General features: G+C 40.4%; 1 protein-coding gene across 5 annotated transcripts in view; it reads right to left on the bottom strand.

The window, feature by feature from the left end:
- Positions 1–21,199, bottom strand: part of LOC122966882 (meiosis inhibitor protein 1) — a 61,282-nt gene that overhangs the window by 30,890 nt on the left and 9,193 nt on the right. For 4 of the 5 annotated variants that reach the window (XM_044331249.1, XM_044331252.1, XM_044331248.1 and 1 more), the window contains exons 7-16: positions 18,337–18,546; positions 10,831–11,009; positions 9,138–9,252; positions 8,507–8,626; positions 7,106–7,205; positions 5,100–5,234; positions 4,410–4,524; positions 2,710–2,801; positions 2,169–2,316; positions 1,611–1,722 (exon numbers count right to left, since the gene is read on the bottom strand). In XM_044331249.1, the coding sequence (XP_044187184.1) occupies positions 1,611–1,722; positions 2,169–2,316; positions 2,710–2,801; positions 4,410–4,524; positions 5,100–5,234; positions 7,106–7,205; positions 8,507–8,626; positions 9,138–9,252; positions 10,831–11,009; positions 18,337–18,546 (1,326 nt within the window). The remainder of the gene's footprint in view (positions 1–1,610; positions 1,723–2,168; positions 2,317–2,709; positions 2,802–4,409; positions 4,525–5,099; positions 5,235–7,105; positions 7,206–8,506; positions 8,627–9,137; positions 9,253–10,830; positions 11,010–18,336; positions 18,547–21,199) is intronic. The other variant, XM_044331250.1, reaches the window with a different exon arrangement.

Raw genomic sequence — 21,199 nt, 5'->3', positions numbered from 1 at the left:
TGAGTTCATCTCTCCCTCGTCTTACTGCTCAAACAACAGGTTTGGGTGTATGTGGAGCCAACAGTCTGTTCAATTCTGTTTCTCTCTGAAGCTGCACATCGCGCTAAACTTGTCCCGGGCCCTTTTTAGCGGTCCAATCAAATGCAAAGGACTTTATTGAAATCCCTCTTGTAACTGTACAGCGCTCAAATGTTTCACTGGCACTGCATCTGAAATCACATGTCACTACATACCCAATGTGTGTACTATTGTTCAACATACTTTTGTGTGAATAAACAGTAGTATGTATTATCACGTCACTTCCTGAGAGCCTCCTTGCTGGTTGGAGGCGTGTAACCATGGTAGCTTGTGCAAACCAAAGTAACCCATGCAAAGCAGAACCTTTACTTACACTTAAATTGAAGCGTTATTGACATTACGCTTCGGTCACTGTCCACCATTGTCTGTTATGTTGTTGTTGTCATCACTACTGCATTGCATTGTGGGATATTTATGCTGGCACAGTGTCCTTGTTCTTGCATACTGTAATATTTCCCCGTAAACAGTATGCAATTCACGTACTATTGGTTTCATACTAAGGTTTCAGACACACTAAAAAATCTCACATACTGTTTTAGTGTACTTAATAGCATGTTAGTATGGAATTTCAGACACAGCCAGTGACTTTAATTTGAAACGTGGGTTTTTAGTGGCATTTGGCTGAACAATGGTGTACCGTCATCACCCAGCAATGAGTCAGTCAGTTACAGACATTCACGGTTATAAGGCTGGCCCCCCTGTTGCAGTCCAGCCAAAACTACTTACCCACAACTCTTGACAAAAATCAGAGGAGAAACACATGGTCCATCATCTTAAAATAGGGAAATGTGTCCACTACAAAGTCTTATTATCTTGTTTCATTAAGTGGCTTATTTACCAAATTCCAATTCTCTGTGCATAAAAAAGCCTAAATGTAAACTTTATTGATTATGCCAAATATATTTTATGAAGGCAGCAGGAGATGCATTATATTACTCAGTAGAGAGTTTTTTTTTTAATCCAGGGCACTAGATCGTTTACTTCATCATTTAAAGTCCTTTATAATATTCCTGTAATATCCATGTCAGTATTTGAAACAAATCTTTGTTGGTTTTAGTGAATTTTCAACATGCTTTATATTCTTATATGTTCCTTCTAACATCAATATAATACTTAAAATATTCCTCAAGTAACTTGATATTGATATGAAATGAAAATATATTTCTCCGTTATCAGTAATGTATTTCATTACTTAATCCAACTTTGCATTAGTTTTATTATATCACATGGTGACAGAGTCTGTTGTAGTTACACACCAGAGAGTTTATAACATTTTTCTCATAGGCCATAAACCTGTCTTGTTTAGAGGTCCTCTAGATAACAGAGAGGAGAGTCGTCTGCTACTGCACTAGTCAAGCTGAACGGCTATTCTGCTGAACAGGCAGAACAGACATAAGATCGCCACACCCAGACCCGCAGCGTGTGTCAGTGCAAACAGGAAATCCACACACTGCAAGAGGATGGAATTTATGATTCTGAAATAAAAATAAAATCACTCTTGACTAAAGATTTTACCGTGTCACCCTACTCACCTAGCTTTTTTGCAAAGACAGGCATGAGAGATGGAAGGAGGGTAAACTGGGAGGACAGGATGGAGTAGAACAACTGCAATATCTGAGGATTTGGTGCACATTCACACATCCTCTACACACACAAACACACACACAGCAAATCACAGACAAATAACCAAAACACAAACTGTAAACAATTTTTTCTTGTCTGATTGAATAGAACATACTTCAGAAAAATGTAACATAAAAAACATTCAGTAGCACTACATCAGAGGTGCTGATCGATAGGCTCAAATGTCCATGTGTACACAAAACTAATGAAGGCAGAGACTGTGTGGCTGTGGTTATTAATATAGTAATTTAGAAGAACCGCCAGAAAGAGTGCGGTAATCATTCTGACCTACTTTGTGGAAAACAGGAGTGAAGAATTATTATTTTCTCAAGTGTTAGGTTACAAGTATGTGTGACAGCGAGATGGAAGGTTGAGATGAGATGGTTAAACAGATGTGTGTGTGTGTGAGTGAGTGTGAATGAGTGGGTGCGCGTGTGCGTATGTGTGTGCGTGCGTCCAGCTCTCACAATGACAGTGGGTATCCAGACGGAGTCGCAGCAGTGAAGCAGACATCGACACAGAGACTCCAGTGAGTCTTGAGCATGGTTGTGTTTAGACGGAGCTGTGAACGTGTTCTCCTTCAGAACAGGCTCTGACGCACAGTCCTCAGCCAGCCTTGGAGACACAATACACACACATGCACACACACACACACACACACACAAATGCAAAAATGGCATAAAGAAGAGACACATAAGAAATACAAGTACACATGTATACCCAGGGTTTCACTATAACTCTTCTTCTGGTGGCCTGAATCTCTTTTTGAAACAAGTAAATTTTTTATCTAATTGATATGAGGAAACAAAGCTTTAAGACATACCAGCCATCTCAGTTAAGATCTGTAACTCATTAAATAACTTGGTAAGAGGAATATTTTTACCAAACACTGAACAAACCCAAGACTGAACATTTTGTCTATATATTAGTGAGTGAGTTGATTCACTCTTTAACTGTCCCAGTGATCCCATTTAACTCCCTGAACATGTGACTTGACAATGTGCTGACCTGCAGACACCCTGAAAACAGACCAGGGCCTGGAGCAGAAATCCTCTGGACCTGGAAGCCTGGCTGCTGGGGTCTGACCTCTTTAGACTCCCCTGGAGGATAACAGAGAAAGATGGGGAATAAATAAAAGACACAGAATGAGAGAAGAGAAGAGTGAAGAGACGTGGAGCGAGAGACGAGCAAATCTGATCATCTGAGAGAACATAATCATCCCTTAAAAGCACATCAACCAAACAGCTTTCCTAATTATTACAGATTCATCTAAAACTATGATACTTCTCCATTAAGAACAACCCTGAAAAAGCCTGAAATTGGGGATGCACGATATTGGATTTTTTTTGCCGATATCCGATATGCTGATATTTTCAAACTCATTTTGGCCGATTGCCGATAACAATATACACACATTTTTTTCCACCTGGCTGAGGAGACTATTACACATGCAATCATAGATTGTACTAAGTATAATCAAGAAAAACAATATATGAAGGAAGAATTCCAGGAAGACTGGAGTTCATGAGCTTAGCATTAAAACTTTAATGAACCTGCCAAGTGGGTCAAGCAGTAGTTTTCTTTGAGTTTATTAGACAGACAGGATTAATGTGTAGCATTTAATCTCTGTTCCACACTCCAGAGCAGAAGGTGGCATTAATGCACCTAAAACGCTGGTTGCCAACCGCCGATATAAACCAAAAAGAAGAAGAAAAGTTTTTTTCATACAGAGGTACATCCTGTCAGCCGAGGTGTTTCTTATCTGTGCAGCTGAACACAGCAGCTCCTCTGCGGACTGTTTCACCCTGAGGGTCCTGGTGCTTCCTCCCCGGGCTCCACTTCGCTCAGCTTCCCCACTGCTTCTTCCCACTTTAACCCAAATAACAAACTGGGGGTCAGCGCTCCGGTTGGATCCACACAGAGCGCTGAGGCTTGCAGAGCCCATGCTGCGGCTAACGCTCCGCTACCCCCGGTTTGTTATTCAGGTTAAATTGGGAAGAAGCGGCGGGTCTGTCGAGCAGCTGAGTGAAGTTGAGCCTGCGGAGGAAACACCGGGAATGTCACGGTGAAACAGTCCGCAGTGGGAAGCAAAGCCAGGTGGCTGAGGAGAGAGAGTCATATAGGCAGAAATGTTCAGGCCGAAACTGATATTACATTTTAAAGCCTTTATTGGCCGATACCGATGACGTGCCAATATTATTGTACATCCCTACCTGAAATCCCTCTGTGCTTCTTCAGTGACCTTATAAGTCCCATCAACACCTGGTATGAATCTTTATGTTGTGCACCAGTGTGATTAAAGTAAATTTATTGTTTAAGTTGGAACTTGGACACATGCCAGCCAGATATATCTTGATGACAGTTGCATCACTGCCACAGGTGTGATGCTCCAGTTTCAGACAGAAATCCCCAAAAACAAAAGGCAGCTATAACAGACAGCTACAGTATGAAAAAAAAAAAGAAAAAGATGAATTCCCTTTGATCGAACATGTCAATCACGTATGTATTGTGTGACACGTCGCCAGACAACATCAAAGGCAGATATGTCAGTGTCGTTTCTAAAGGCACTGATAACCACAGAAAACAGTCTCTGGGGAATCGCTACAAGAGAAGGCGGCACAGACAGTTCTCTTCTTCATCAGATGAATTTTGTATCATATACCTTTATTTTGCATTTATGGATAAAACATGAAGCAAAACCAACTCACAGAGCTTCGCCGATGAGCAGGGGAGGGTAGAGGCAGCCCAGACAATCTGTTAGTGATGGCCTCCACCAGTCCTTGTATCTCCCTGTACTGGACTGGTATGGACTGGTGGTTCTGTCTGGAGAATTCAGCGAGAAGAAGTAGGTAAAACAAAAGAAATACCTGACAGTAAATTACATTGTATGATTGTTTTAAGTAGGTGGAGAGAGAGGGGTGAAAGGAAGAGAAAGGCAAGCAGCATAGAGGTACATATTGTGCATTTCTGTGAGAGTGTGTGTATGCATCTGTGTGTGTATGTTACAGAGTGAGTGCAACATGTGGTATAGATTTGCCTGAGGGTGGCTTATAAATGTCCTTGAAAAAATACCTACATACATTTATCTAGGGGTAAGACTATGCATCTCCAAGTCTTGTCTGTGTTTATGTGTTTACTATTTAGCTGTGACATCATGCAGGTGTACGTGCATACATATGTGGGTTGTCTACATGTACTGTGCATGTGTGTTCATTCGATGATGGGTGTAAGCCTTTCAGTGACTGCGTGTAACTGAACTGTTTTCATGTTCAACTTCTAAAATAGTCTTTCATCACTAACATGTCTGGAAGGACTCTGCTGATCCAACACAAGACAAAGACAAAAACTCCTTATGATATGGCTGTGCAAGTGTCCTTGACACATGTGTTTGTGTATACCTGAGCAGGGCAGAGGCAGCGTTGGCAGCCTGTGTGGCTACCAGCAGACAGGAGGAGGAAATTCCAGCTACTACAGCCTCTGAAACTGCCACAAACCCTGGACCACTGGGGAACAGACGCACGCTTGGAGGCTGCCTACACACACACATACACACACACACACACAGCACCACCGCCACATCTCCAAAAACTTACAGTGCGTTTGCTCACAGATAAATAAATGCCACTGCTGAATTGTAGCCTAGCGGCTAGCAGATCAGACAGAGGAAATAGACATCTCTGATAAATTCTTCTGGAATCACTGTTGTAAGCAAATAATTAATTATCAAGACAGCCTTTCAGGATTTTTTGCTGATATGGGTTTTTAAAATGGATGTCAATAAAGGCCCATCAAAAAGCTGACAGTCTCTTATTTTGGCTGATCTATCTATCATCCTTTGGCTTGCAGTGCCGATACCAGCAGTGACTGTTTGCTGAGTCGCAATGAACCTGTCTTCCCTCTGTCTCATTCACCTACACACACACACTTATTTTCTCTCTTTCAGGGCAGGGACACATAATAAACAAATAGTGCTGACCTATTGACGAAAGATCACCAGAGTTTGTCTCTGGTCCATGCAGCACCACAACAACTGGCTCGCTGTTGACACAACAGTAGTCGCATAGAACATCTTAAATAACACATACATGCACATAAGGTGCACACTAACTCAGACACACACCAATCAAGGACACCAACACACACAAAAACAACCACAAACATGCATATGCACCCACTCACACACGTCAATGACCAAATTGGATTCCTCCGGTCCTTTGTCACAAGCGCACTTTAGCTTTTTCAGCACTTTAAGAGCTCTGGTCTGGCTACATTTTTACTGTTCCACTCAGCGTCAAGGACACATTTCCCTCACCATTTGAAATCTCTTATCTCTTGTATCATTGCCATGTAACCAGCTGAACATTTCATTAAAATTATGTCAACCTTGCAGAAATATGACAGTGTTTTACTGGCTCGTGATATAAACTCATCTGCGAGCCAGCAGACAGTTAATTCAGATCTAATTACTCTTTCCAGTGCACCGTATTAAATGTTTTACGGGACGACTCTTCTCCGTGTTGTAGCTGAGGTTGAACATGCTGTTCGGTACATGTTCAAACATAAAGTGATAAAGTGGTGTAGAAAATCACTCATAATTGTGTGTGTGGTTTTGTAGATATTACATGCATAAGCTTCACGACTACAAGCTACGCTGAGAAGGTTGTGTTGCACTTATGATGTTATAACCTCTCAAATGCCACAAAATACAAAGAAGCCAGTAATGAAATGAATTCATCACATTCACATGATTAACTGGAAGGTTTTAAAAGCCGGAATAGATTTCAGGCAATGATTAAGTGGCTGGTTTAACAAACATTTGAACGCTGATAAACCACTGACCTGTAGCATAACTCAAAGCTATCGCATGATCAGTATATCGTTCAGGGAGCAACAGTATAAAGTGATGATACATTAATGAACTGTTTCTTCAGCTGAAATCATTGTCAAATAAAATATATTCACTGTGAAGAGTAACCAGGACAGTGTCTCAAAAGACTTGTTTTGTATGTCATCTTTTAATGATTTTCAGCAGCAGTATCTCAAAACCTCAATAAATTAACTCTCAACTATCTTTTTGTGAGTTAGTTGAACTGACCCTTTCATATATGTAGCTGTAACAATACTTGCATTTACTTCGAACAGGGCTTTTTGGTGGGAATGACATCATGGAAAACAGCAACAACTACAAGGAGTTGCATCTAAGTGGAACACCTTCATCAAACCATAACTACTTGTATTTGCTGCAGCTGTGTCGTCTCTCCTGAGATGTGACAGTGCTCTGTTAGAAGTGTACAGAAGCTGAGGTGTAGTGAGTTTTGTAGGGAGCTGAACATCAAGTGCAGCGGAATCATTTTGGTATTTGGACAGCTTAAAAAAAAAAAAAAACAGTACAGAGCAGTCTCACCTCTCCAGTATCTCAGTGAGGAGCAGCAGACCTTGTTTCGGCACATTCAGGTTGGTCAGCTGCAGAGCCTCCTTCAGACTACGCACCAGGGACTCAATACCTAACACACACAAACACATACGTGCTTCATAAAAGAAACACTTGAATCAACATTGCACATGAGCGGACAGAAAGACTACAAAGCACAAATTGGTTTAATCTTACTCATTGCCAGAGTTATGACAGTGCTTTGACATCTATTACTCTACAGGCTACAGAGACTTCCTGCATTAAAATGAGAGACATGCTCATAAATGTAATACACAGGCAAAGCACGCACACAAACAATCATGCATGTCAAACAAAAAGTGGCAGTGGTACATCTTTCTAATTTACTGCTACACAGAATCTGTTGTAGTGATCTGATGTTTATAATAAACTAAATCAATAATAGTACAAGCAGTGGTTACGCCAGATATCCTGTGTACTGGTAAATTAAATTTGTGCTGCAAGTGTTCTTCAAACCGTCCCTTTAAGGCGGAGTTGAAGTGCTGCGGGATTAAAGGAAGCCACAGACAATGGGAACTCAAATACATCAACGACTGTAATGACACAAACCAAAGTCATACACAAACACATACACATCTGTGTGTCCAAACGAGATTCATTAACATTCATTAGGGATGCACAATATTTACATTTTTGGCGATGTGTTCAATATATTGTCAGATTTTTTCTTACATTATAAAACCACTATGTGTCATGTTGAAACAACACAGTGTACTGTAGTTACTCCTGTTCCTCTAGTTTCTCTAGTTAATGCTTGGAGCGGATGCAAAGGTCTAAAAACCGCAACTAATTATGAGGCAGAGGCAAACTACTTCACTGCCACTGCTCTATTTCCTCAATTGAGTCTATTGTTTCTATATCAGGACAGCTAAGAGTGTGTCATGCTTATAGAATACCACAAAAATCTACCACAGGCTGAAAGAGAGGTTGTGCTCCAACTGTTATCAATTGTCTAAGTTTGCTCTCCTCAGTTTAACCTACGGTCAAGACCATTTCACCAGTGAGACTTTACTGCTAACATAGCAGGAATCATAAGTACTGTTGCTATGGTGTGTATGACATGTGGTGTTGCTGTTCTTCTTTTGTTTGGAGAAACTCTTGACGCTTGTTAGGACAATACTTTTTTGGATCTATCTCTGTCAGATAAATTACACAATGTAGACTTTTCTGCGTAAGCTGTCACTTTCCTGTCTTTCCATGGACACCAGTTGTCACTAATGACCACTTGAGACATTTTTAAGCAATTATTTTCAGATATATTGACCAACATACTGTGAAACCCAAATAAGAACAGTGACACCTTCACAAACAGACAGAAAACACACACTAACATTCATGTCTGTGCTCTCTCACCATAGACAGAGTGACACTGGGAGAAGAACAGCGGGTCTTCGGTCAGTAATATCAAACAGCTGTAGACGGACCACAGCAGCACTTCACTACTACTGCTGGCCAGACGGTCAAACAGAAACTCTATAAGGGAAAAGAAAGATGGAGAGAACTTGTGTGAGAGGCCAAATAAATACAGCACAAACTGAGGACGCAAAATGTGCAGTAATGTGAGGAGTAACGCAAGAGAAAACAGGGAACAGTATCTCTACATCACCATCATACCACTTGTAAAAGAGGGTGTTAAATTTATAGTCCCATGCAAATTTTGCATATGAATTTATGGTAATACACTTTTTTTTTTTTTTTAGAAAGCACGATAACATTCTGAAATTCTGGGGTGAGAGAATAACACAATTAGAATCATTACAGTGGCAATAAGATAGATATAAAACTCAAAGGAGGAGGAGAAAGCAACAAAGAAAAGTAAAGAAGCAAGAGAAATAAAACACATTTAGACAAAAGAGATGGAGTCAAAAGGGAACGAAGATAGCAGAGGAAATAAGTTGTAGAAGACAAATCAAAGAGGGGGACAACTTGTATAGCTTAGCATAGCCACTCTGTTTGTGTGTGTGTGTGTGTGTGTGTATATCACCAGGTACGTCAGCCTTGATGAAAGGAGCGCTGTACTGACTGGGAGAATGAACCAGGATGGCAGCAATACACTTAGCACTGGTCACCTGCAATGTCTCATCACCACTCAGCAGCAACTGGAAAACACATTTCATTGGCTTTATTGGAAACCACCGATAAGAAGACGCATAGCATAGTGTGCAGGGCTTCTGCAGTGTTTATAGACTGTTAAAGGTACATAAAGGATAGTTTCTGTAACACTGCCAAGTTGCTGACGACATTGAGGAAGCAATATTTTTGCCGCTGTCTGGCTCTCATCTTCAGTATGATGTTTATCCCCTGAGCAGCAGATAGTTTATGAATGAGTCAAAGGCTGTTAATTATCAGCAACATGCACCTATTTTGTAAATTTCTCCGTTGATACTTTTCATTGTCATAAAGAACTGGTTTAGGTGGGTTAACTGTATAGGTGGAGCTTTGGTCAACATAGTTAAAAAGCACAAGTGTACTGGCTGTGACTGAGGTCTATCCTAGTTTGAAGTCTATCTTTTAAGTTAACTGATGCCAAAATGAATTCATTGGTTCATTCATCCCCTTATTTTATTGTCATTCCCTTCTTATAATATGCCAATCCAGAATTGGATGACGTTATATATATCAACATTATAATTATAAGTGATTATGTAACATTACTAATCAGGTTTGTGTTCAATAAGTGAGGTCATCTTTCTATTTAAAAATGTACTAAGGCAAACTTATGCTAAAGTGACCCCTGATATAAACATGGATGAAATAGTTACATAGTTACATATCGGGGTCTGCTGTGGTTCAGGAGGCAGTAGGTCGTCCACTAATCGGAAGGTCAGTCATTCAACTCCTCCTGTCCGCATGTCGTAGTGTCCCTGGGCAAGATACTAAACCCCACATTGCTCCTGATGGTTGTGCCAGCACCCTGCGTGGTAGCTTGCTGCCATCAGTGTGTGAGTGTGTGTGTGAATGGGTGAGTGAGCAGCAGAAAAACATTGTAATGCGCTTTGGATAAAAGCGCTTACAAATGCAGCCATTAACATAATAAAACCATAAACCTTCGACAGACTTAATGTGCTGTATATGATGTTATGATTTTGGTATCAATTACAAATAAATCAAATTCTGTTTTATATGTTATACTGTGTTATACTGTGAATCAGAGTAAATTAATTAGAGTTTAGCTGATTTGTTTTCTTGTTTAGTTTTAGTGTGGCTCCGTTGCTGCTATTTGGCTTTGCAACTCCAACAAAACTTGTGTTTTTGAGTCTTTTCACTCGTCCATGTTCTCTACAGTCTTTATACAGTTGTGCATGATTAAAACAGTAAACTTATTTGGGAGGATGGATCATAATAATATCACATTAACTATGTTTTGGGAGAGCATTTGTCAGATTTGGGTGATAATGTAGTCAGATAGCAACTCAACACATACTGGAGAGCTACAAAAAAAAAAGTACTAACACCATGAGCTGTGCTGTAATGTGAATCATCACTGAGAAAATCTAACTAGCTATAATCTACACATTGATTTCCCAGACATGAAGCACAAATATTGGCCCAGGGTAAAACCCCTTTGAATCCCTATTCAAAGGCACATTAATCCAGGATTAGAACTTCTTGTTATGATTATCCTCAGTGTCAGAATGTGGGTCTTGGGGGTGGGAGCAGGATGTTTGGACAGAGACCTTTTTCAGAATGAGAGGCAGAGGACAGTGGTCAAGGGACTGTTGCTCTTGGTTTTGGCTGAGGATCTGACTGTTGTTGATGGGGATGTTCTGGTTCTCATCGCACATGATCTGATTGCCTGGGCTGTTCATCAGAACTGACACTGCCTCTCCCAGCTGCACCAGCAGCCACAGCAGGCCTGACAGATGAAAGACAAGGTGTGAAGTCACTGATACTGTACAGCTTTCTACAAATCAAACATTAATATCCTAACACGTCAACAACAAAGTTTTAGACAAACAGCTGATACATTGAGGCCCTCCGAGTTCACTGAGGTCCTCCAATATGCTCTTTTAGTAGTGCAAAACTGATTTAAGTTTACAAGAACAGATTAAAACAATACACAGATGAGAACTCAAACACACAAGGCAATAAACAGTTATACAATTAAGAATCAATTGTTACAGAGCTGCATGGATTTCCTCATCCTTTCCAGCCACCTGGTGACAAAGTAATCTCTCTACTATAAAGGAATGAATCTCTGTATGTATGTGTGTCCTTCACATATCTCGAGAACTGTTCATCCAATCGACTCCACGCTCACACACCGGCGGGTGTATGGCTGGGGACCCAAGGAACGAATTTGGACACACAATAAGTTTAATATTAAAAAACTTAAAATAAACAAGCGATCAGCGAGCCACTCCGCTCTGTGCAGGGCCAGGGCAGAGCTTCAGAGCTCTGCTGACTGACTCCACCATGTCAGGGAGAGACCAGAGATGTGGCATGACACGAGGCAGAGAAAAGTGCTCTAAAAAGAGAAAAGTAGACAGTGAAAACAGAGCTTTTAATCAAGAATGGACATTCTTACCCCGTGTCCAGACAGAAAGAGTAGCGTTAACAGCATGTTTAGCAGATCAGCAGTGACTGACTACACAGGAGGCGTTCAGGTACATTGTTGAGCGTAGGTCACCCACGTTTAGGAAGCGCTAAGAGCCCAATACATAATGACTGTAGTATCGCATGTAAAATCGAGTAAATACTTCCACAGGCAGTTCAAAACCAGTTTGTCTCATATGCTCCAAGACTGTGGTGATTGTGAAGCGCCACTACAGACAAAACACAAATCTTTGGAGCAAACATACCCACTCAAATCTGAACTGAAGGCACAGAAAACAGGAACAATCTAAGAGCCCAATATAATCGATCCACTTTATTTTAGGATGCACATTATTTTATTTTTAAATGCAGCGATTAGAGTAATTATTATTTATAACATCTGTGTGTAATAGAATGTTAGTTTCTTTCATGTTGTTGGTGAATATACTCATTCACTCCTCACATCAATTGTTTCTATGCGTTGAAGTAGTGGCTGGAGTTCAAGCAATCTGCCCATTCCAAACAGGCACATTTTGAACGGGATCTGCACTAGTCTAACTATAATGGAAGGAACCTCTGGCCCAATCCCAAACCAGTCCCTACCCATTACCACTTCACCACCAAGTGTCACTCCAAATCAGGTTACACTCTCAGCTGTGGAGGGCACTGTGGGGAGAGTATAAATGGATAGCCAAATTATGGGACGCCCTTGCCACTCTACTGGAACAAGGAATCAGCCGTCACCATGGCAACAGATAGATGCCGTGCTTGCGCGGCTGTTATGCTGGTCCACAGTTTGTGAGAATGAGATATGAGGTAAATGTGACATATTTTAATTTATTTTTATAAAAAATATACAGAACTGATTACATTTGTATGTTGTTTCCTCCATTCTCCTGTTGCACGTGCACTTTCTGTTAGGACAATCGTAAGCCTGCACCAATGCAAACTCGATATTTACGGGTTTGATTGGCAGCAGAATCAACCGATGGAAGACCGTAAACTGTTTCTATGGTTCAACCTCAGTTTAGTCTCACTGGTGGAGTTTCTGTCTGGATTAAAACCACTTAACACCTTAATTCCTTATCATTTTAATTGATATGTTTGTCAGGCACCTTTGGAACAGGCACTGCACTAGTAAAACACAAACACAAGAAATCATTTTTAAACTAGGGTAAAGTATATTTTCTTTTCATGGAAATATAAAATATAAAACACTGTATGTAATTCATCACTGTTGTTTAGCAGCAGACGATGGCCAAAAAAACTTGTTTGAAAAATCTATCCAATATTGTAGGCTACAGCTAAATTAATTCATTGTAATGGCAAAACAGGCATCGATTTATAAATACCTAAAAAGAGTAAGAACGAGTTGCCAGAATCCTCAACTGCCTGTGTAAGGAGCTTCTCCTTACATCGGTATGAGAAGTCTGCATTTTTAGAGTACAGCATTAGCAAGGATGCAGTATTTTGTAAAATGTGTCTGCATTTTGTTGAGAGAGGTGGGGAAGAGAAATTTAGACATCATGGATATAATGATTGGAAACACATGAACACAGCTTGTTATAAACATGAAAGCAGCAGAGCTCATCAGATAGCTAAAATACAATAACAACACAGAACGCGACAACTCCGACCATGGCACAATCATCCATAAGCTTGTCCACACAGAGGGCCGACAAGGTGAGATAACAGAAAGAGACTGGGAGCATATAAAGGTTACACTGATATTGTGCTCACGTGCAAAGCAAGAGATACCTTTATGTGGATACCTGGGAAAATGAAGGGGCAAAAAACGCCAGTAATTTCATTGAGTTGTTTAAAGTCATTTGCAAACATAATCCAGATATACAAAACAAACTAGATGCTATCTCGAGTAATGCAAAAATGCTCAGCCATGACATCTAAAATGACTTGCTAAATGCTGCTTCTGCTCTGCTGCTACGACGCATAAATAATGAACTGCATGGATCAGAAAGAACTTTCTAAGCCAATACTAGCTGACGAATGTAAGGACATATCAAAAAAGGAGTTGGAGGCCATGTGTTTAAGATATGTGTCCATGGGATCTGTGAAGGAAAGAGCAATTAGCCTTGTGGATACAGGGAAGATAACAGCTGAGGCCAAAAAAATAATCTATGTTGTGGCACCTTTTGACTTGGACCCGAACTTGTGTGATTGGGATTTGATGGTGCTACTGTTATGGCTGGCAATAAGGCGGGTGTTCAAGCCATCCTCAGGAGCACCTTACAAAATGCAATCAAGTCCCGGGAGCTGTGGCAAGGACATCAGCTGATGCGTCAACTTTCTTCAATACTGTAAACTCCTCGCACACCTTCATGTGTGGCTCATTTCCTCGACACACAAAGAGAAATGTACCCCGATCAGACGACACTGGAACTGGAACAAGGATGTGAGACGAGATGGAGTTTCAGACCGGCAGCAGTGAGTAAAGTGTTCACTCTTTATAACGTAATCCTTGAAGTACTGTCAGAATATGCAGAGGAGGGAAGTCAGAGTCAAATTGATGCACAGTCGTTATTAAAGCAGATTCATATTCAAGAAATTCATATTTCTCCTTGTACTCTTTAAAGATCTGTTCTGCAAATCAGACTTTGCAACCGAAGGCCATCAATGTATCGAAAATCTTAAACAATCACTGACAGACATCCACTCCGGTGACAGCTCTAACAGTGAATTCCTGAAGACGAAAACATTTAATGAAAATTAATATTCCACTAATATTCCCGTTTACATGCAGAGAGTTTTCGGGGTTTCCTTCTGCTCCACTGGGAACGGGAATCACAAGATCTCTGCAGGCAGTGAAGTAAACCAGCGGGGTGAAAAACATCAGTGAGCTGCTGCTTGATGTTTCTAAGTGATATTGATATGACTGATATTATAAATTTATAGTTAGTACTGAGTGTTTCGGTGCATCACACCAAGTCCTAACCATCAGTCAGGATAATAACCAAACCCCTCCGTCCCTGTTGCAGAGAAGGTGGATTTTGTTTTTCTAGCCCGCCCTGAACAGCTCTCCACTCTCCTCTCATTCCTCTCCTCTGTCTGCCTTCCTGCTTCAGTATATGTCATATTGCCTGAGCAGGGGTAAACAGGCGAGAGGGCCGTGTATCGCAAACTGCGGTAAAAACCTCAATTGAGACACATATTCCAAATGCGCTGTATACATGTCTAAAGAATGCTCCTAAAAGCAGAATAACACCTACATATCCTACATGTCTTAATCGGAAAACGCTACATTCGGAATAAAGCCTAATTCGGAATATCCAAACGAATTATGCTGTTTACATGACTGGTATCAAATTCAGAATATCGTCATAGTCAGAATAACAGTGTGCATGTAAACGTACCCAATGATTTATGAGCTATATTACACCAACTAATAGACTGCCAGCTTCGTAAATTCAGCACCAGGTTCCACAATGACCCGTATGATGTGATGAAATCAGCAGCCTCATGTGACAGCAGCTTGACCAACATGACAAAAAGTCTGAATGATGCAGGAAAGCTTTTCAACATCAGTGTTTCTCCAGCACACCACAAGGAAGAGGGCGAGAAGAGAAACTTCTAAAACTCTCATTGATGTGAAGGACATATGCAACGAGGAAGTCTTCCCTTGTGGTCATTGCTTCTTAAAAGCACTGATCACTCTACCAATGACATCATAGTGCAGTTGAGCGTGTCCTCTCCAGCGTTAAGAGAGTCGCTCTGTGAACATTTGAGAGAGATCTTACAGCGACTCTCGACTGTGATGAAATTATTAACATATTCAAAAGCAAACCCCGCCGACTACTCCTGTAGGGAGAAACACAGACAGATGCGAGATGAGAGACACAGATGAGACTTGTTGACAACAGTAATGACATAGTAAGGAATATGATCTTTTTCTCTCTTTCATTCCTTGCAGCCTATTTTCCTAGTCTGGAAAGTTATTAATATCAGCCTAAATCATGACAAAGCCTTGACAGCAATGGTTTTACAAAACTCGAAAGAAAATGTTCTAACTGCTACTGAGCTGATTTTCAAACGAGTCATTGTTTTGGTATGTATACTACTGATGGATGTCATGGCTTGTGGCATAGGTATGATGTGTGACTCAGTTTAAGTTTGGGGTTTCAGTTCGTGAGGTGGTGTGTTTTTGTGTGTGTATGTGGGAGGGGAGTGAGTGGTAAGGGGTTTAGAGCGTGTGAGTGTGGTTCATGGTTTGTTAGCCTATACTGAGCCTAGTTTTCTCCTGTTGTTTATGAGAAATTTTATTGAGAAAATCAAAAGTCAAAGCAAAAAACAAGTCAATGTGTCTGTGAGAACTGTAAATAAATATGTCACCTGTAATTAAAGGATTTGTATTTTTTGTGTGTGTTTTTATTGAGGCTCTCGCTCAGCGTTCTATGTTGGCTATAATAACACGTCAGTTTCCAGGTGTGTAGAATACAGACGCAGTCGCTGTGTAATTTCATAGCTGCAAATGCATTTCCTATTGAGACTACAAGAACCTTGAAAACAATGTAAACAAGACAGGAGGTAGAGCTGAAAATTCCTGCCTGACTTCTCTGACTGTCTCTATATTGCCTTAAAAGCATAAACCATTTCTGTTAAGACAAACTTATGAACCGACTGCACAGTGCGCCGCTCTCTCTCTTGTTAAAAGTCAATATAGCTCACCCTTCAGTCAATCTCTCGCTCTCTCTGCAATCAACTTAAACAAATAATAATGCAGCCAGATCATCAAAACAACATGGTATTTCCTTAAATTCAACTCAGAAGATGTCAGTGTTCTAAATGAATGGATGTGTTGGTCTACACAATCCACAGCAAAAAATAAACATGATAGATAGGATACTACGTTTAATTTTTGCACGATTTGAGCAATATACCCGCGTGTGCCGCTTGTAATAAATAATAACTGTTGCGGGTAAATATTGCGCCATCTCGGTGTTGAAAATGTTTTAGAAAAAGATTGTGTCATAATCAACCAGATGCACTAGTCGCCTTCCACAGCACAATATCAGTCATTCCTGTTTTAGCAAGCCTACAAGTTGGAAAGGAAGGCAAACAGTATAAACTTCTGTAGTTAAAAGGCCCAGCCAAAATTACTTTGGCCCATCCAAAATTGAAATTCTGGCGCCGTGCCTGCGTTACAGTCTTTTTAGTGCCAAAGTCCCTCCTTTTGTTACTATACTTCCACCGCAGCTCAACAGGGAAACACTGTCCGAGGAAACACAAAGAGGGAATTTTATGCTAAAAGACTGTAAATGTGGCAGATATCCACTTGATATGACTAACTCAGACTGCTGAAGCCTCATATAAGATTCATAAACTTTTAAATGCATTTTTGCAGTGGACACACTGTGGATTTTGGCCCCCATCACTTATATTGAAAGAGCATTTGGAGGGGATCTTTTAATAGCCTGTATGAACAGGAGGAATGACCACAGTGAGGAAAACCTCTTTCAGTGTTCATATGGACACCTGACTGTTGAAAAATTGAAAAACTTGAAAAATGATGAACATATCCTTTAAGATCATATCAATTCAGAATTACACAAACAACAAACAGCTCAAATGCAACTACTCTAAAGTGGCGTAAACCAACCTTGCACCTCTAGTCCAAGTCTACTTCTCTACCAAGCAGTAAAAGGAGAAGTTAATGCACTGATGTAACAACTTCAAATTTCTAGAGGATAATGACTCCATTTCCTGTGCGTGTGTTTTGGTTATCATCAAGACACACGCTGGCAAGCATATTATCTGCATAACTCTAAACTCATACAAGATAGCAACAGTCTTTCATCTCAGTATAATCCCTTCTCTTTCTAAATCTAACTTAACCCTTAAGTAGATTCTGGATCTTCATTGAGAAAGATGATGATGGAAATGTTAGTATAGCTCTATTTCATCATTGATAACCTCTTTCAATTAGTGGAGGCTTCTTGTGATGCGACACTAGTGAAATTATATTGCTCTGATGATTTCTGAAAGTGAATATTCGCCCACGCGAAAAAGTATTTTACTCATCTTTTAAGCCCACATCCTAATTGTCCTCACGCTGTCACCAAAGTAGTTGTTTTTGTACTCAATTTTAATAGCATCCTCCCCTTATCTCAACACCAAAACTGTATTTTTCATACTTGCCTTAGCTGAGCATATTGTACTGAGCTCAATAACTTCAAACCTTTAGATGACAGCAACTCAATCTCACTTGGTCTATCTAGTGCTGAATAAATCTGAATAAGGCCAATAATAGATGCAATTTTTCTTCCAGACAGCTAATGGTGCTCTAAAGAATATTTATCTACATTAATTTTGAAAAATGGCAGTTTCTCCAGAGTGACAAAACAGACTGAAACGTCACAGAACTCACTCTACACACACACTTGGCCACGAAAGAAGACAATATTGCAATTTTCTCTCTTCATTTGTATTGTACGTTGCCCATTGCATGTCATGGGGGAAGCTGTTTATGAAAGCTAACTTTTTTCATACCTATCTGTCCTTCATCCTATGTAGACCAGCAAACCTGTTGCCAATGCAGCTCAAGGTAAACTCAGCTACCTTAAAAAACAACAACAAAAAAAACTCAAAAGGAATAATAATAAAATAGAATAACTGAAAGATGTTTGTCTCACCAACGCAGTTGTTGATGAGCAGGGGGGAGCTGGCATTGGCCAAGGTCTGCAGCAACAGAATACACACCCTGTCCCTGATGGCAACGGGCAGGGACTGGACTGCCGAGCCCCCAGCTGTCCTGAACAGCTTGAGCCACACACAGAGGACTGAAGCCTTCAGTCCTTCATCTGGGTACAGCAAGGCTGAGCACAGGTGTTCCAGCAAGGGCACTGGTGGACAGGGATGGGAGACAGATGAGTAAACACATGTACAGACAGAGGATTGAGACAGAATAAAAGAAGAGGATACATACTGTACTGTACACGCAACAGCACGACTCCTCACCGGCACCAAAAAGAGAGACCACATCACCCCTGTACTGGCCTCCCTCCACTGCTTACCCGTGAAATATAGGATTGATTTTAAGATTCTTTTATTTGTTTTCAAAGCTCTGAATAGTTTGGCACCAGCCTACATCTCTAATCTATCCTCAGTCCATATTCTACACCCAGACCCCTCAGATCCTCTGATCAGATACTTCTCTGTGTTCAACGTTCCCAGTCAAAATCAAAAGGTGAGCCAGCTTTTTTCATTGCTGCCCCCAGACAGTGGAACAGTTTGCCCCTCACTGTCAGATCTTCTCCATCTATCACCACTTTTAAATCCCAGCTAAAGAGCCATCTTTATAGAATCGCTTTTGAGTCCCTCCAAATTTTAATTTTATAGCATATTGAGATTGTTAATTTCATCTATTACAATTTATGTATATTTATTTTGTTTTGTTTTAGTTCTTCAAATGTATTTTTATATTTTTCTGTGGAGCACTGATGTTTTTAAATGTGCTCTATAAATAAATCTGACTTGACATGATCATGTGGGGAAACTGGGTAGGTGCAACCACAGCAAATAAATGTCTTTCACATTTGAAAACAAGTGTGTTTGATCTAACCAAAGATACTCAGAGGAGAGCTACAGGTTATATATATATATATATATATATATACATATATACAAACACACACACACATATATATATATTGCAAGAGAAGCATAGATAAACAGACCACAATGAGAGCAACGAGACGTCAACATGGAAGAGGAGCAAACCACTGGGAACAAAGTGCAGCTAAGTTTTACCTCAACAACCTCTTTGGATATGACAGACAATAGTAGAATCAACATTGGAGGAAATGTTGCCATGAAGATGAAAGGATTGGAGATGTGTTATTGGGAAGGGAGCACAGTAAAATGGCAGGTGGGAGAGAGAATGAGTAGAGGTAAAAAAAATTACATGCAGTAGGAGTAGGATAGGAGGCTCTTCTATGAACACATCAGGCAGGAGTTAGATACTCCCAGGTACGCTGTCTGACGAGAGAGAAAATGACACAGATTCGCAAGAAGGGTAAAAGAGAGAAAGACAGAGGACAGGGAGACACACATGGAGAGAGTGATGGTGCCAAAGAGAGAAATAAGAACCGACAGGTGGAGGTAGAAAGGCTGAGTTAGTGAAAGAGGGAAAGCCAGAGGGTGAAGGAGTAAAAGACAGATAGAGGCAGGCAGAGCCATGCACATATTCAGAGTCACAGAGGTGGAGAGAGAGAGACAGAAGCAGAAAAAGATGAGGAGAGAGAAGAATTACAGATACATACACAGACTGACATAAATTTTGCATACAGTATTTCTGTGCCTTCACAGTACTCCACCGTACACCGTAGAAAACATAGAATTAGTCTCTGTAGCATTGCTTGAAATGCCCAAACGCTGTACTAATCAAATGTAAATAGTTACAGTCAGACTGCCAGAAAACATGCATCCAATCATATAGCACTAGAGGCCTTAACATCTTCAAAATAAAAAAGAGGTGACATGGAAATCATATGGAAAAAATCCATTGACTTTATTCTTTTTTGGAGTTTGATGTTACAAAGCAGCTTCAATATAATGGAGGTTTCTTCATCTATTTGCCGTTAGAAGAACTGTCGCTCTTTTCACAGGTGAATTTACAGAGGACTTTAAAGTAAAGTATATTACTTGCAGAATAAATTATAAAATAAATGCTGTTTCATCCATGTGTAAATGTAAATAACTCAATGAAATCATAAAAAGCGTTAAAAATCACTGTGATATTGGCAACAATGTATATTTCTAATTTTGTTTCTCGAAAATGATCAAGAGTGTAAAAATGATATAGTGAATGAAAGCAGGAGCAGCGAAACAATGTGTCTGTGTCCATCAAACTGTCCATCTACTGTTGCTAAGTTCAACTTTTCAACTTCCTGCACATGGCTACACCCACAGAATGCAGACCAAGTCGATTATTGGAAAAAGTCAAAGAACAGGCCAGTAGTGATGCACTACAGTTTTATACAAGGGTGAATATACTGGCACAGTAGAGGAAAATTAATCAAGTAGAGTGCAACAAGTATGAAAATGGTTTCGTATGATCATGTAAATTGAAACAATCCTGAGAAAATGGGGTACACATGATGAAGGTGAGTCATAGACAGAGAGAGACAGAAGTGGCCAGAGAGATGAAAGAGAAGCAAGCAAGTAGGCTATGAAGGAGCGACTGTGAGAACACAGGGATAAACAGTGTTAAAGTGCAGGGCAGCGCTGGAGGTGAAAGGAGACAGAGGAACAGAGACTCAGCGAGTATAGAAGAGAAAAAAGGATGACAGAGTAGGACAGCCAAGCCCAAGCTCAGCTGCTCTGTGAAGCAGATCAAAACCCATGTGAGGCAGGAGAGGCTCCCAGACATGTTTGATTAAACCGAAATATATGAGGCGGCCGAGATGAGAGCCAGGCATAAAGAGAGAGGGAGAGAGCGAAGAAAGGAGAGGGGAGGAGGGAGATAAGACAGACAGAGGAGGGAAATGAAAAGAA

This window comes from Thunnus albacares, chromosome 17 (genome assembly GCF_914725855.1).
Source record: "Thunnus albacares chromosome 17, fThuAlb1.1, whole genome shotgun sequence".
NCBI lineage: Eukaryota > Metazoa > Chordata > Actinopteri > Scombriformes > Scombridae > Thunnus > Thunnus albacares.
The sequence above is the reverse complement of the archived record's forward strand: the minus strand, read 5'-3'. Positions and strand labels throughout refer to the sequence as shown.